The 13,054-nt window shown below is 48.8% G+C and overlaps 5 protein-coding genes across 5 annotated transcripts; 1 reads left to right on the top strand and 4 right to left on the bottom strand.

Moving 5' to 3' along the window:
* Positions 1–92: 92 nt before the first annotated feature.
* BDZ83DRAFT_370516 (major facilitator superfamily domain-containing protein) lies at positions 93–2,232 on the bottom strand. Its single transcript, XM_060502628.1, has 2 exons — positions 2,077–2,232; positions 93–2,019 (listed from the first exon to the last, which is right to left on the bottom strand). The coding sequence occupies exon 2, from the start codon at positions 2,009–2,011 to the stop codon at positions 266–268; it is 1,746 nt and encodes a 581-aa protein (XP_060363893.1). The 5' UTR covers positions 2,012–2,019; positions 2,077–2,232; the 3' UTR covers positions 93–265.
* Positions 2,233–2,960: 728 nt separating this feature from the next.
* Positions 2,961–4,572, bottom strand: BDZ83DRAFT_624854 (alkaline-phosphatase-like protein). The gene has a single exon (XM_060508467.1). The coding sequence runs from the start codon at positions 4,474–4,476 to the stop codon at positions 2,998–3,000; it is 1,479 nt and encodes a 492-aa protein (XP_060363892.1). The 5' UTR covers positions 4,477–4,572; the 3' UTR covers positions 2,961–2,997.
* Positions 4,573–5,596: 1,024 nt separating this feature from the next.
* Positions 5,597–7,563, top strand: BDZ83DRAFT_780121 (pectin lyase fold/virulence factor; the record flags this gene model as incomplete). Its single annotated transcript, XM_060515527.1, has 7 exons — positions 5,597–6,035; positions 6,085–6,163; positions 6,231–6,438; positions 6,496–6,630; positions 6,680–6,893; positions 6,953–7,258; positions 7,311–7,563. The coding sequence occupies 7 exons, from the start codon at positions 5,597–5,599 to the stop codon at positions 7,394–7,396; spliced, it is 1,467 nt and encodes a 488-aa protein (XP_060363891.1). The 3' UTR covers positions 7,397–7,563.
* Positions 7,564–8,200: 637 nt separating this feature from the next.
* BDZ83DRAFT_793232 (uncharacterized protein) lies at positions 8,201–9,064 on the bottom strand. Its single transcript, XM_060515774.1, has 3 exons — positions 8,826–9,064; positions 8,517–8,758; positions 8,201–8,457 (listed from the first exon to the last, which is right to left on the bottom strand). The coding sequence occupies exons 1-3, from the start codon at positions 9,018–9,020 to the stop codon at positions 8,304–8,306; spliced, it is 591 nt and encodes a 196-aa protein (XP_060363890.1). The 5' UTR covers positions 9,021–9,064; the 3' UTR covers positions 8,201–8,303.
* A 2,744-nt stretch (positions 9,065–11,808) lies between these two features.
* On the bottom strand, positions 11,809–12,561 carry BDZ83DRAFT_624851 (uncharacterized protein). Its single transcript, XM_060508466.1, has one exon. It carries the CDS (start codon positions 12,238–12,240, stop codon positions 11,962–11,964), a length of 279 nt encoding a protein of 92 aa, XP_060363889.1. The 5' UTR covers positions 12,241–12,561; the 3' UTR covers positions 11,809–11,961.
* Positions 12,562–13,054: the final 493 nt, after the last annotated feature.

The raw sequence follows: 13,054 nt of genomic DNA, 5'->3' as shown, positions 1-13,054 counted from the left end.
ACTTTACGAATTATGGTAGTGTATTTGGCGTTGGCGTGATGGATTCAATCAATTTGATGAGTTATCAAATAATAGTACGGATCAAGAGTTTACGTCTTATTGCGGGGTGAAGAATTGTTTGTAATTGCACAACAGGGGAACTCAGTAGGTACTATCGAGTGAGATAAGTATTCAATATCAATGATAGCATTACGTCTTCGTGCACATTCCGTGCTCGAACCGTTTGTGCGAAAGCTATGATGTGATGGCGAATAACCGTCGAGACTTAGCTATCGAAGAAGAAATTTAAACGCTTATTTCCTTCATCGCTAGTGTTAGCCAGGTACGCCGCCTTCTCCTGGTCTGACATGCTATTCCATTTTGCCCTCTTGGACTTGTTGCGAAGCGTGTAGTAGGTCTTGGCGAAAGCATACGCAAATATCGTTGCCACAGTGATTGCAATCAAATTCTTGTTTCCTCTGTGGTAATGAGGCTTATCATCCTCACGATAGATGTTCGACGAGGCGATTCCGGACAGCTGAATGGTGATGTTGTAGAGCGCAGCACTGATAGCTCTCGTCCTAACGGCGTTCGAAAGTCTGGAACACCATCCGACGTGCGCGGCATGCGTAGACGGCTGGCCGAGAATCATAAACGTAACGGCGTACTGCGCCCATGGCGACAGGCTCTCGATGGAGGTGTATTCGACGATGAGCAGCGGCAATACCCATACCTGTGAGAGCAGACCGATGATGGCGATCTGATGGAATCTCTCAGTGAGAAACGTAATCCACAGCATGTTCACCGCGGCGAAGACAGTGACGGGGATGGCGAGCAGAGTGACGTTGAAGGTGCTGAAGCCAAGAGCCTTGAGAGACAGCGTGAGGTACGTCTTTGGCGGGGCAGTGGGAATTTCAAAGAGAATGCCAATGAGGTACACCGGCCACAGGTCATAGTCCTTCAGACTCTTCCAGAGCATGCCCAGAGACAGCGATTCTCGGTTATGCATGTCGCTCTTGGAAGGGTCATCACGGAGAACCCGGTTGACGATGATTTTCTCCTCGCGCTCGTTGAAGTAGCCCTCTGGGTTCCACCATGTTTTCGTCTGCGTCGGGCCGGGGACTAGGAAGAGAAAGCTGGCGGCGCCAATGACAAAACTAACAAGAGCCTCGATCAGGAAGAGCCATCGCCATCCTTCCTTTCCTGCAACGCCGCGCAAGTGCAGGATTCCATAGGCCATGAAGGATGCTATGACACCAGACATAGAGTCGACGAACCAGAAGAGAGCCAGGCGAATGGGCATCTCAGTCTTCTTGTAAAAGTAAGACAGGTACAGAATGGAGTCCGGAATGAAGCCACCCATGAAGAGACCGATAAAGAACCGGCAGGCAAAGAAGCCGGCCCGGTTATGCATGAAGAACTGACCTCCGGACGCCAGACTCCAGAGCATAATCTGAACGGGGATCCATCGATCAGGTCCAAGCCGTTTTCCAATCATTTGAGACGGAACTTCGGCGATCAGAAATCCGATACGATACATGTTCTGGGCGTTATTGTAGTCGTTGGTGTTGATATGCAGGTCTTTGAGGAGATTATCTGCCGCAGCATTGCCGAGATTGCCTCTGTCGATATTGAGGCCGAAGAACATGACCAAAATCCAGGCAAAGATCCTGAAGTCTGTCTTTCGGCGGACAGAACGTTCTTCGCGATGCGTCCATCGCTCCTGCGGATCAAAGCGATGGACGTTCTCGTACTCTGAAGGGGGCTGGTAGAAGGGCGCCAAGCTGGGATCGTCGAACACGCTTCGCTCTGTTGCGATGGCATCGAGATCTCGCGGCGTATTGCGGCGGGTGAGTGCTTCCCAAAATCCGACGTTTTTGGTTGTATCCTGGGGTTCGGCCAAGTCGCTGACCTCGTCTTTGGGCGAGTCAATCTCGAAAGAGGGGGTCTTCGTATCGATGTCGTGCACACCTGATGAGACCCTCTCCCCGTCTGAGGGGACTTCAATGACTGGAGGCTTCTGCGAAGTCATGGTTGCAGCTTAGGGAACGAGTCAGCTGATCCGAAAACTTGCTAATGAAGGTTATAGGGGCCTACTCTTTCCAAAATCATCTCTATCGCTGGATTCTCGAAGGATTGATATACCTGGTGTTGGATCGCTGTGACATTTTGCGAAAAGCGGCACAATGAACGCCGAGGTCGCACACCATCGACAACCAACTCGACGTGATTTCCATCTTCATGTACATTTCCTTACTGGAAATAACCGCTCGTATCATTACATTCCCTTGTCAAGGTGCAAAACCCATGCCCTGCCATGACCTTATTGTGAAGATAAGCTTTTGGTAGGTCTTTCGGCAATGATCATCCGCAAGCCATCACGACATAATGGGGAAAAATGGTGAACATACCGACCTAGCAATCCTTCAGGCACCCTTGTCTGCCACAAACAATTAAGTCCTTGGCAGGGCTCGGGAGATTGTCTCTTTTCATCTTGGCGAACCGCGTGGTCGGGAACATCTGACCAACCACAAACCTTTCAACTTGTATGAGCATCGAGACCTTTGGTAATTGCTTTCGTATGTGCCTCATCCTTCGCGCTGGATTCAGATTTCAGGTGATAACGGTATGCTAGGCTGTTTAGAGAATGGCATTTCTCGTCCCTGGGATACCAGCTGTATGGTACAAGATCTGCGCCGATGTCACCTTCAATATCCCTTTGCCAGGGATCAAGCCGGGGCTCTTTCACTTCAGTGAGCACTGCTTCCAGGTCTGGGTGAGAAATGCTGATGGGGAATTCCGCGTTTCGCCTGGAATATCTCCTGTCTTACAGAAGCCTGCATGAAATGGGACAACTTGCCAGGACTTATGTCGCAGGGTATGTCTCTCGATGCATCAGCTGCCAAGCCTCAATGAGCCGTGCCCTTTGCCAAGAACATATTGTTAAGAAGAAACAATATCAGAAAATCGATTGAAAAGTTTGCATCACGGCTTTTATTGGATGACAACGAAATTCTGTCAGGATCTAGGGCCCGTGACACCAAACGGCTGGTTTCGATATTTCTGTACATTGTTGCCATTTGTCTCGGGGTGCTCAACATCAAGGTCCCATTTATCAGGCACTTCGAGACCAGCGTCAAGATGGTGCTTGTTGAGGAGAACCGATATGCCGTCTCGAAACAACCATGGGTCGTTCGTCCTCCTCTGCCAGTCTTCCAATCTCGTTTGCAGCTCCTTCAGCAAATCTTGATAATCCGGATTCTTTGCCAAGTTTTTGACTTCGTTGGGATCGTTTACCAAATCATACAATTCTTCTGCAGGGCGGAAGAAGTAGTCCTTGAGTTGTCTCTCGCCGATCATTTTTGGATTCTGATCCGCGTTTCGAATATCTTCCCATGTCAGCGACCCGTAGATGTCGTTGGCGAAGGGAAAGTCAAGCCTCCAGGCAATATTGCGGTGATACTTGTAACGCCTGGTTCTGATGTAACGTGTTGGCCAATAGTTGGTGGACTCGTGGAATGTGTGAGAGCCAAAGACATGATCCCAGTCGGCGAGATCGTGGTTCTCGTTGACGATGTCGAAGAATGAGCGACCGGCAAGCTGTGATTTGGCTTCGCCTGAGTCATCGCCCAAGATCCAGTCCAAGATTGTAGGGAGAACGTCTACATAAGATACAAGATTCGAGTTGACGGATGAAACTGAGTCTGGGAGTCTGGCAATGAGAGGAAGGCGAATGCCAGCATCATATAATGTGGTCTTAGAGTTCAAGAACGGAGGGCCATTGTCGCTCATGAAAATGACCAGAGTATCTTTCGCAAAACCTGACTCTTCTAGCTCATGAAGAATCATGCCGACGCCTTGGTCTAGACGGCTGATGGCTTCTGCGTAACTTGCAAGCTCTTGTCGTACACCGGGAGTATCAGACAGAAATCCAGGAACGATCATGTCCTCCGGTCTGTACGTAATACTCTTAATTCTCTCATCGACAGGTTCATCATTGCCGAAACCTCCACGTGTGCGGTCGCGGTGAGGATCATGATATCCGACTGTGAGTACAAACGGCCGACCATCTTCTTGGGAAGCACTGAAGAACTCTGCCGCACGCTGAGAGGACCACCACACATCTCGCGTCAAGCTCTCGGCCCGCCACTCCCAGGGATACACGGCATCAGGCCCGACATGGACCTTGCCGATGATTCCGGTGCGAACCCCGTTCTTGGCGAGCAGAGCAGGACCGGACTCGATGTGATCAAACGTCATGAAGTGGTGCTTGCCGCTGTTGAGTCCGTACTGACCGTTCTGGTGAGTATGAAGGCCGGTGTAAATGGTTGAGCGACTTCCACTACAGGATGCGGTGCTTGCAAAAGCATTGTCGAATCTGGTGCCATCGGCGGCGAGTTTGTCGATGTTTGGTGTTTTGATATAAGTGCAGCCGTAGCAGCCAAGCTGTTTACCCAAGTCGTCTGCGACGAGCAAGAGAACATTCCTTGGCGCCATTGTTGTGAGCCAAATGACCAAGAGTTGAAGCTGGGCTTGTTGAGGACGAGAGGATCAGATGCAGCCTGCGAAGTAGCTTGGAGTTGCACAAGACAACGAAGTGTTGTCTCGCAAGAGACACTGAAGATGTCAGTTCAAACGCATAAGAATGATGCGAAATTCAGGATTATGACGTCTTCAAATATAAAAATACACTTACCGTTCCTATTTAGTGGTACGCGAAGCAGAAGTCCTCGAGATGCCGGTTTCCCGGGCTAGCCACACATCGTGTCTCTCATCAGAGTGAGGCATCATGACAACCCACATTACAAACTTAAAGTACGGTTCCACTCGAATCCTTCTACGACAATATTCATTGTCGGATGTCGGCAAATGACAGCTCAAATTCCACCAATACCGTGAGTTGTGTTCTACAATAGCTTTGGAACCTTGGAGATAAGCCGGTCGAGAGTTGACTTGATCACGCAATCACAGGGGGCAACAATGACTTGGCACTTTTAGGAATTGCTTGCAGACTCCATGCCACTTTCAAGCTAGTGGGACGATCTTTTCACCAAAAGCTTTTTGTGTCATTTCTAGATCTTTGCTGCCTGAATAACTGGATCGTACCTTCACTTGATGACCATATGGTCATTCCTCACTTCTCATCTTTGACCCCGGCCGTCAAAACAAAATCTTGATGACATTCGCCTGAAGCTGAGAAGCTCTAGTCAACTTCCATGAAAACAGTCTAGTCTACAACTAGACGAATGCCCGAAAGGTTGTCAGACGGGGATTCGTGACGCCCTAGACCTCTCCGCGATACCATAAGCTTCAACATCACGAGCAGGGAAATCTCCCTCATGAGTCAATACCTGGCTACTTACTCTTACTCAGGGGCCGAGCAAGCTTCGAGATCCTGATCGGCAAGCTCATCCGATAGAGCCTATCTATCAGCGTATTGTGAATAGAGTCATCAAATGTCGTGATTTAGATTGAGGGAGTCTCTCTCTTCCTCAAGAACAACAGAGTCAGGGAGAGGTTTTATTTGTATTTAATGCTCGCGTCACTGAGTCTTTTGGTAATCGAATATATGGGGCATCCTACAAAGCATTGCGCTTTATCATAGTGAGATTGGACAATGAAAGCTGCCTACGTCTTAGGCTTCCTCTCAGCATGGCGGGCGGCAGCTCAGCTTACTGGTGCGGTCGGACCAACCACAAGTCTGAGCCAGAAAACAACAGAGTGCAATATCTTGAACTACGGGGCAGTTAACGATAACTCCACAGACGCCGCAGATGCCATCGAGAAAGCCTTCAAGACATGCGTCTTACCTCACGCGGGAAGCCGGCTCATTGTCCCTGATGGCCAGTACCTGATCAAGCGCACGGTGATTCTGTCGAATGGAACCAACTGGGCTTTTCAACTCGACGGTCTCATAACTCTGGCGTACGGTGGTAACTGGACTGTTGATCGTGAGTTGATCTTGCAAGGCTTCGCTGGGGTTGGGCCGCTGAACGCAACCATCAACGGCGAAGGCGATGGCCAATTTTTGCAGAACGGCATCACAATCATCAATCGTACGTTTCTTCTCTTCTCTCCTGTAGTGAAAATAGCTAACACTGGCAGCCGTCGATTTTGAGTTTTACTCCAAGAATGGGAAGGGTGCCATTCAGGGCCAAGGCTATTTGTACAGGAACCTCGCGAAGTACGGAATCTAACAAACCACCCATTCACGATGATTGATATGAGAGGCATTTGCTTACAACTCCCAGCACTTTCCGTCCCCGACTCGTCCGCCTGATTTCTCCAATCAACACTGCAGTCCATGACCTCATTCTGGTTGACAGCCCCAAGTTCCATATTGTTTTCGACTTTGCTGTCAACCTTGAGGTTTACCACTTGACAATCCGAGGCGCTAACCTTGGTTCATATGATGGTGTCGACGTAGTGGGCACGAATTACTGGATCCACGACATCGAGGTACATGCCCCGCATAATCTGGTTTCGAGTCAATTGCCGATGTTAACTTGCTGTTAGGTTACCAACAGAGACGAGTGCGTTTCCGTCAAGAGTCCATCTAACCATGCTTTGGTAGAAAACTTGGTCTGCAACCAAGCAGGATCTGGAATCTCCATTGGCAGTCTAAATGTCTCTGCTTCAATTGCCAACATCGTAAGTATCATGTCAATCGTTTCCGATTATACCCACTGAAGTTGAACAGCATGCACGCAACATCAGCATCATTCAGGGAAACAACATCGCATTTATCAAAACATACCCTGGAGGCTCAGGGTATGTTACAAACGTGACCTTCGAAAACTTCCGCTCCAAGGCATCTCTCTATGGGTTGGACGTCAACCAATACTGGCAAAACACATTTGAGCCAGATAATGGTGCTGTTGCTCTGAGCAATTTCGTCTTCCGCAACTTCTCAGGTAGGCCTTCACGTCGTATTTCGATACTAGATTGACCATTGCTAAGAGCAGGAACCTAGGCTCCGTCGCTGATGGTGCCAAGCGGCCACCGTTGTACCTGATCGCCAATGACCTGACATATGCTACAAATGTCACTGTGGAGAACTTCAGTCTCTGGACAGAGTCTGGTACCAGTGTTGTCAATAAGACTAGCAACATCTTTGGCGCCGGAGATAACTCTTATGGGACGGGCAACGGTATCAAATCACTTGCAGCTAAGGCGTCACCTGCACCCTACACCAGTACTTATACTATCACGGCATCACCAACAGGTTGGACGGCTCCTCCGTCACCAACTTGGGCCTTGCCAAATACCGGGTATGGAAGTAAGTCGAAACTGAATGCAATCGCCCGCTGCTTTCTGCTAATATCCAGTAGCCGATGTCCCCATTCCAGTCTATACTCCGGCACCGCTTTGGAAGCCTGAGGGCGATTATGACAAGCACTATTGGGGGTCGTTCTGAACCTCATGACAGAACTGTAGCTCCTATTGCAGCATATCGTGACCGTAAAACCATGATTTTAGGTTCTAATCAGACTCTTCACGCCTTGAGTCACCGTCAAGATGTAGCTAACAGTAGTCTCTAAACATATTATTGATTTTCTGTTATGTATATGTCTAGACTCGGCCAGATATCTAGAAGCAAACGATCGCAATTATCGTACCTCCGCTTTAGTCATTGTGAAAAGTTATCTTCCTTACCTCGCTATAGTTCATTCCTGCAGCAACTCTCAGGTGTTCAAATTGGAAAGTTCCACTTTTAGTACAGCTTAAGTACTTATCAACTTCATGGTAGTATCGATCCATGTAGTCTCGTCAGGAGCTTAGCAAGAGAGGATTGAGTGTTTGCTAGGAAGGACCCTGCGATGATGACGAAAAGTATGCCAAAGCTTTCGTGTCAAAGCGATTGAGTAATGCCAGTGAAGGTTGAGACAGCACCGAAAGTTCTTCTGCCTGGGCAGGAGGAGTCGAGTCAAGCAGCATATCTGTAACGCTTTCCCGGCGCGTGCTGTTGACGCAATGTTTAGTACAGACATGCTCCTAGAAAATCAAGTTGGCCCTCACTTCGGATGAGCAAGGTTCTGTCGCATGTCTTTCCGGGCGAATACGAGACAGTTTAGCCATGGGTTCAAACCTTTTCTGCAGTTGAACAGACATAAAAAGCTCGTCGAACTCTTTCAAAGAACCCAAACCTCTTATCAAAGGAGAATGGAATAAGGCGGTGGGACGATCGAACAAAATTTCTGGATTTGTTCCGTAAAAGTGCGCGGGTATCTTAAATCTAATCAAGCATGCTGATGTGGATAGCACTCGAGAGAAGCAAAGGATGACATCGATGTGTCCTAACTCCCAGGGTATTCATATCTCGTTCATACAGGAGATCTAGTGTCCAACTTGAGATCATGCGAAGGAATCTTTTGGTCCATTGCATGCAGTCCCACACCACTGATGCCAGACTTCTGTAAAGTGGCTCTTTCTGCTTGATCCGCAACGGTTGACAGTACGAACACCACGCTCGAGGCCCTGAACAGCAATAGTCAGAAGCTTCCACTCCCATGCCCCCCAGAAACAGAGACACGTACCACGTAATCACTCCATACGCCAATGAGGTCCGCCACAACGCAGTGTCGAGTGTTGAAAAGTCGGCATAGTTACCAAGGTCCGTCAACACACCATTTTGCGCCAAGTATTGTTGAGCCGCCGGCATGGTGGCGTAAAAGCAGAGGCCCATCGAGTAAGCAGCAAGGCTCATTATCGACAAACACGGATCCGATGGTTCATTAAAGTCTGAGTTGGTGAAGATCTCGATACCAAGGGCAGCGCACTGCCGAAGTCGATGTCAGGGTCGTCCATTGCTTGTAGAGTCTACCACTGGGGACATAGTTACTGACTGTTATGATCATAGCGGCTTCCTTCATGTCAAGGAATATCTGATTTGACACGCCATGGTACCCTATAGCGTTGTAGTACTCCTGGCTTCGTAACCATGCAGCGTAACATATTGTATACGTGGTAAATGAGAGGGTTGCCATCTGGAAGAATCGGACGACGTGTATCGAACCACGGAAGAGAGTTCGGAGTGACATATTTCCCGCTGACTCATAATGTGTTCTTGCAAGTTGGCATCAGTAAAACGCACGAGAGCAACATGAGTGTTAATAGACTAGATGTCAGCGGCAGGCTACCTCTATATAGATTGGCAACATCCTGTGTATCGGCTCGATGGGTACGGGTGGGCACTACCTGATGTTTGGTAATACCCGTAAACGTCAGCCAGAGTCATCATGAGAGGTGGCCCGACCTATTTGCGTTAATGAACACGAATGTGTACCGCCATCTTAAGGCGCACCAGCAAGGCGGAGCGGTGCTCCAAGAAACTGACTCGACCTTGGCACGCCCATACTCCGAACGAATGGGATTACTGCCTTCTTCCGGCCGGAAGCGTTACAGAGCAAATTGACGGTCGTAATCCCGACTTGCGCAACGTCTCGGTACGCTTGGCACTATGGGCTCCGTGGCACGGTTGAGTCTACCGCTACTCGCGTGCCACGTTCATCCCATTCAGACATGAAAGAGTCTTCCACCTAGTTGCGACTGTGGATGTTGGCCAAGGCATACTCACCTATAGAGCTTTGATCGATATATGAGGCCAAGATCATATCCTCTCCCCGAGCAGAATTTCTGCGCTATGTTCAGATGCTGGTTATCCCGTTCTTCCAAGATTTGGCGCTGGAGTAACCTTCTGACTCGAGAGTTGACACTCCGGGATAAAATTCTACCATGATCTGAAGATGTCCAAATTCAGACAGGACTTTATTCAGCTGATACTCTTTGGCCAACATTCACAAGACCAAAGTTCTTCACGCTGGTCGCTGCTATGCCTCACATTTAGATGTGCACTTGATGGTTAGTCCCATTTTGGGCGCCATGAGTAGTACTAACCCTACTTGATTGGAGGATTGGTCGGTTTCACTGATGATGGCACTCTTGGCGAAGCCTCTCACAGAGCAGCCGACTGTCGTGGTGGTTAGTCACCAAATACTGCAAGTTAGGCGCTTGCAGGCAAGTTGGTTGGAACTCCTGAAAAAGGGAACTCGCTCGCCACCTATCAAATCGTAGCGAAGACCCACGAAAAGCATGTCCGCATCTTGTGTTTGGGCGTTGTGGCACGGCACATGCATAAAAATGCGCAGTGATCTACGAATTGCCCCCGAAAAGGCAAGGAGGAGGGATGGAAACGATGGAAATAAGCAACATTGCCTGGGTTTTCTGGTCGCTTAAAGCCTTTCACAAAAGGCCGCAGCAGCAGTTGCCTATTTCACATAAAGTGCTTAGCGGCATGGCTCAAAACCGGATTCATCTAGAACACCTCCCCAGGGGAAAGTTTTCACTCCAAGCACATTCATCTTCTTCACACCATAACGCCTTGGGGTTTAGACGTCCATTATGACCGTCGACGGCTCGAACTGTCCCGAGGATAATAACTCAACAGATTGCCTCCTTCGATCTTTGATGCATCTTCTCAACGAGCAAAAGAAAGCTGAGGACAATGAAACCAACTGGGATCCCATTACATTCTTTTTCACCCTTCCAGTCGAAAGCCTCGCGACTACGTTTGCCGTTACCACAGTCTTCCAGGGAATCTTGGTAGCTGGAAAAGGACGGAGGAAGACCAACAAACGTGCCCTCGGAAAATGGCATCAAGCGACCGAGTGGCACTGGAATTGGCAAGATATGTCCTTCGAATCTAGGGCATGGGTACCCATTCTACGTGTAGACACTTGGAGCATGCAGCCTGATTTTAGAGGATGATACCGATGATGAGGAGACGGCACAAAGATCCAGTCACTTGGCATGGTTTACCACCGTTACCATTCGAATTATAAGACACCTCAGCAAAACTCTGAAGAGATGTTACTCCTGGCTACCGCATTCCTGTACTCAGAAGCTTTTGGCCTGGAAGCAATGGGTTCAAAACTCCCAGCCAAAGTACCAGGCTAATCCTGCTGCCAGCTGGGTTGGGTTTTTTTTTGAAAAAATTGGCCTAGCAAATTTTGATGACCCAAAATACAGAGACCACCTGCAGCCAGTCACTGCAGATTATCCATCGGACGATCTTATTGCTGCTCCTGCGTATGGGCAGGTTGGAGCTATTATAGCAGCCGCAGCAGCGACAGGTGCTCATATCAAGATGTGTTGGTATGCCTATCACAGGTATACTGGTCGATTGGTTCGAACCGTGGGTTGACGAAGGAGGTCAATTGAACTATGTGATCTTCTGCGTAAGGTGGAAAAGGGAGGTTCCAACCGTAGGTTGGGCAGGCCGCGATTATCGTAAGTATGGCCCGTAAGTGGCCCCTGCGCGGGCCCCTTGCCTCGAGGTCGAATTGGACTTCCAATCCGACAAGATGACTGACAACAATTCACTTTATCCAGTAATTTTGGACGGCAGTTTCAGTTCGACTTTCGGCAACACCCTCCCCTTGGTATCATTGGTGCTTAGTCGCAATATGTTACCCTGGGAGGCAATGACATTAACACCCCCACGGAGCAAAAAGACGGCTTGAGGAAAATCAAATCAGAAGTTTCTCCACCGTCAGGAAAGCTGAGCTTGGCTATGAAACACTGTCGCGGCGAGATCGGTCTTGAAGAGGGCATGATACTCTCATCCACGAAGATGCCACGACCTCATTGAACCTTTACAAAGAAACACACCGCTTTAACTTATTAAACGACTGGGAGACCGCAACCACTATAAAGATCATACCTCTCCAAGTCATGTTGGTCCTGATGACGTGGACGCTTACTGCCCAATCATCTTCTTTCTCGCTGCCACACCAATGTACGCTCCGTCACTCTTCCCAGCTTCGATCCTGGAATCTAAATTGCCTCTCACGCCAGTAGGACTCAATGGAAAATATTGGTCAGCACTGTGTCTGGGGGCTTTTGACAATCTGATTCATTCTGAATGGCCGATTGGTCATGGACAACCACAATGGTCTGGATTTAGTGATCATTGGAAGGATGTCATGCCGCTGAGGATGGATGATTTCGACGATGAGGAAGATTATTCGGATTATCTCTCCTTCCAGATCGGCTACATGATGAGGGAAAGGGGTCGAAAACGGGCATCACCCTCAGATCTTCGCCATCAGACTCAGAGAAGAAAGATTGATGCCATGACAGAACCATCTGAAACCTCGAAAAAGCAAGAAGAAAAGATCGAAGGCGGAATGCTGTCAGGAAAGCTATCGACGACACCTTTCCGATTAAGGCGAAGGAACGGAAGCCGATTTTGAAGGCCATTCAGGGCGACGACAGGGTGCTCCGTGTTTGTATCAACTTTCTTCATAGCCCTCCCGCTTTCCTGAAATGGTTTGCTACTTCATCAGCCGGTAATCAGGAAGAAATCCGACGCAGAACTCACAGACAGCTGGTTAAAGTTCAGGGCTGGCTCGAAGAGAAAGGACGCGAATATATCAATTCTCGCCTACTTCTGCTCAGCAAGACTACTGTCATCCTTCTGAAGGCCCACAAGACAGCGGGTGGAAAAATCACGCTCCAAATCATTCCAGAGCTCCAGATCCTTCGAGTCAAGTGGAAGTCGGCTCACAACTGAGCACGGATGAAACTTCTCTGGGTTCCTGTCACTCCAACGCACTGCATTCTCTTCGGACTCTGCTCAAGAGCTTTGGTCTTGATGAAACCATCTCCGATGATATGAGAAAAATGCGAGGCTTTACGGAAGAGAATGACATGTTCGGCAGGCAAGGAACTGATATGATGCTGGAGCACTGGAAGTCTATTGGACAAGTTAGGGATAAGGTGGAGAAGAATCGCTCAGATCTTCTGAATTACTTCAGCGAGAAAGAACTGTCCAGTCGAGATTGCTATGCAAATGTCCATTGCCTTCTGGAGAGACTGGCCATTGTAGTAGCTCACAACTCGTCCCTGGAGGATAGCGACGCAGAATGGGAACGACTGAAAGAGCTTGATAACACGCACAACGACACCGACGATATAATCATATACCGGTATTTGATGCTGACTATCTTATACCGAACAGCTCTCGACAGTGGAAAGATGCTCCACTCAGGGGTCTGGGACCAGGTGGTGCCCA

The sequence above is a fragment of the Colletotrichum acutatum genome (assembly GCF_030867785.1).
Source record: "Colletotrichum acutatum strain CBS 112980 chromosome Unknown BDZ83scaffold_59, whole genome shotgun sequence".
In the NCBI taxonomy this organism is placed as follows: domain Eukaryota; kingdom Fungi; phylum Ascomycota; class Sordariomycetes; order Glomerellales; family Glomerellaceae; genus Colletotrichum; species Colletotrichum acutatum.
This window is presented reverse-complemented; position numbering and strand designations above follow the sequence as displayed.

Bases quoted from the DNA above. Each gene is read 5' to 3' on its own strand.
- BDZ83DRAFT_370516 (XM_060502628.1), bottom strand. From the start codon at position 2,011: ATGACTTCGCAGAAGCCTCCAGTCATTGAAGTCCCCTCAGACGGGGAG.
- BDZ83DRAFT_624854 (XM_060508467.1), bottom strand. From the start codon at position 4,476: ATGGCGCCAAGGAATGTTCTCTTGCTCGTCGCAGACGACTTGGGTAAA.
- BDZ83DRAFT_793232 (XM_060515774.1), bottom strand. From the start codon at position 9,020: ATGTCACTCCGAACTCTCTTCCGTGGTTCGATACACGTCGTCCGATTC. The intron at 8,759-8,825 runs GTCAGTAACTAT...CGACTTCGGCAG, and splicing joins AAGCCGCTATGATCATAACA to TGCGCTGCCCTTGGTATCGA. The intron at 8,458-8,516 runs GTACGTGTCTCT...ATTGCTGTTCAG, and splicing joins GCGTATGGAGTGATTACGTG to GGCCTCGAGCGTGGTGTTCG.
- BDZ83DRAFT_624851 (XM_060508466.1), bottom strand. From the start codon at position 12,240: ATGGCCTTCAAAATCGGCTTCCGTTCCTTCGCCTTAATCGGAAAGGTG.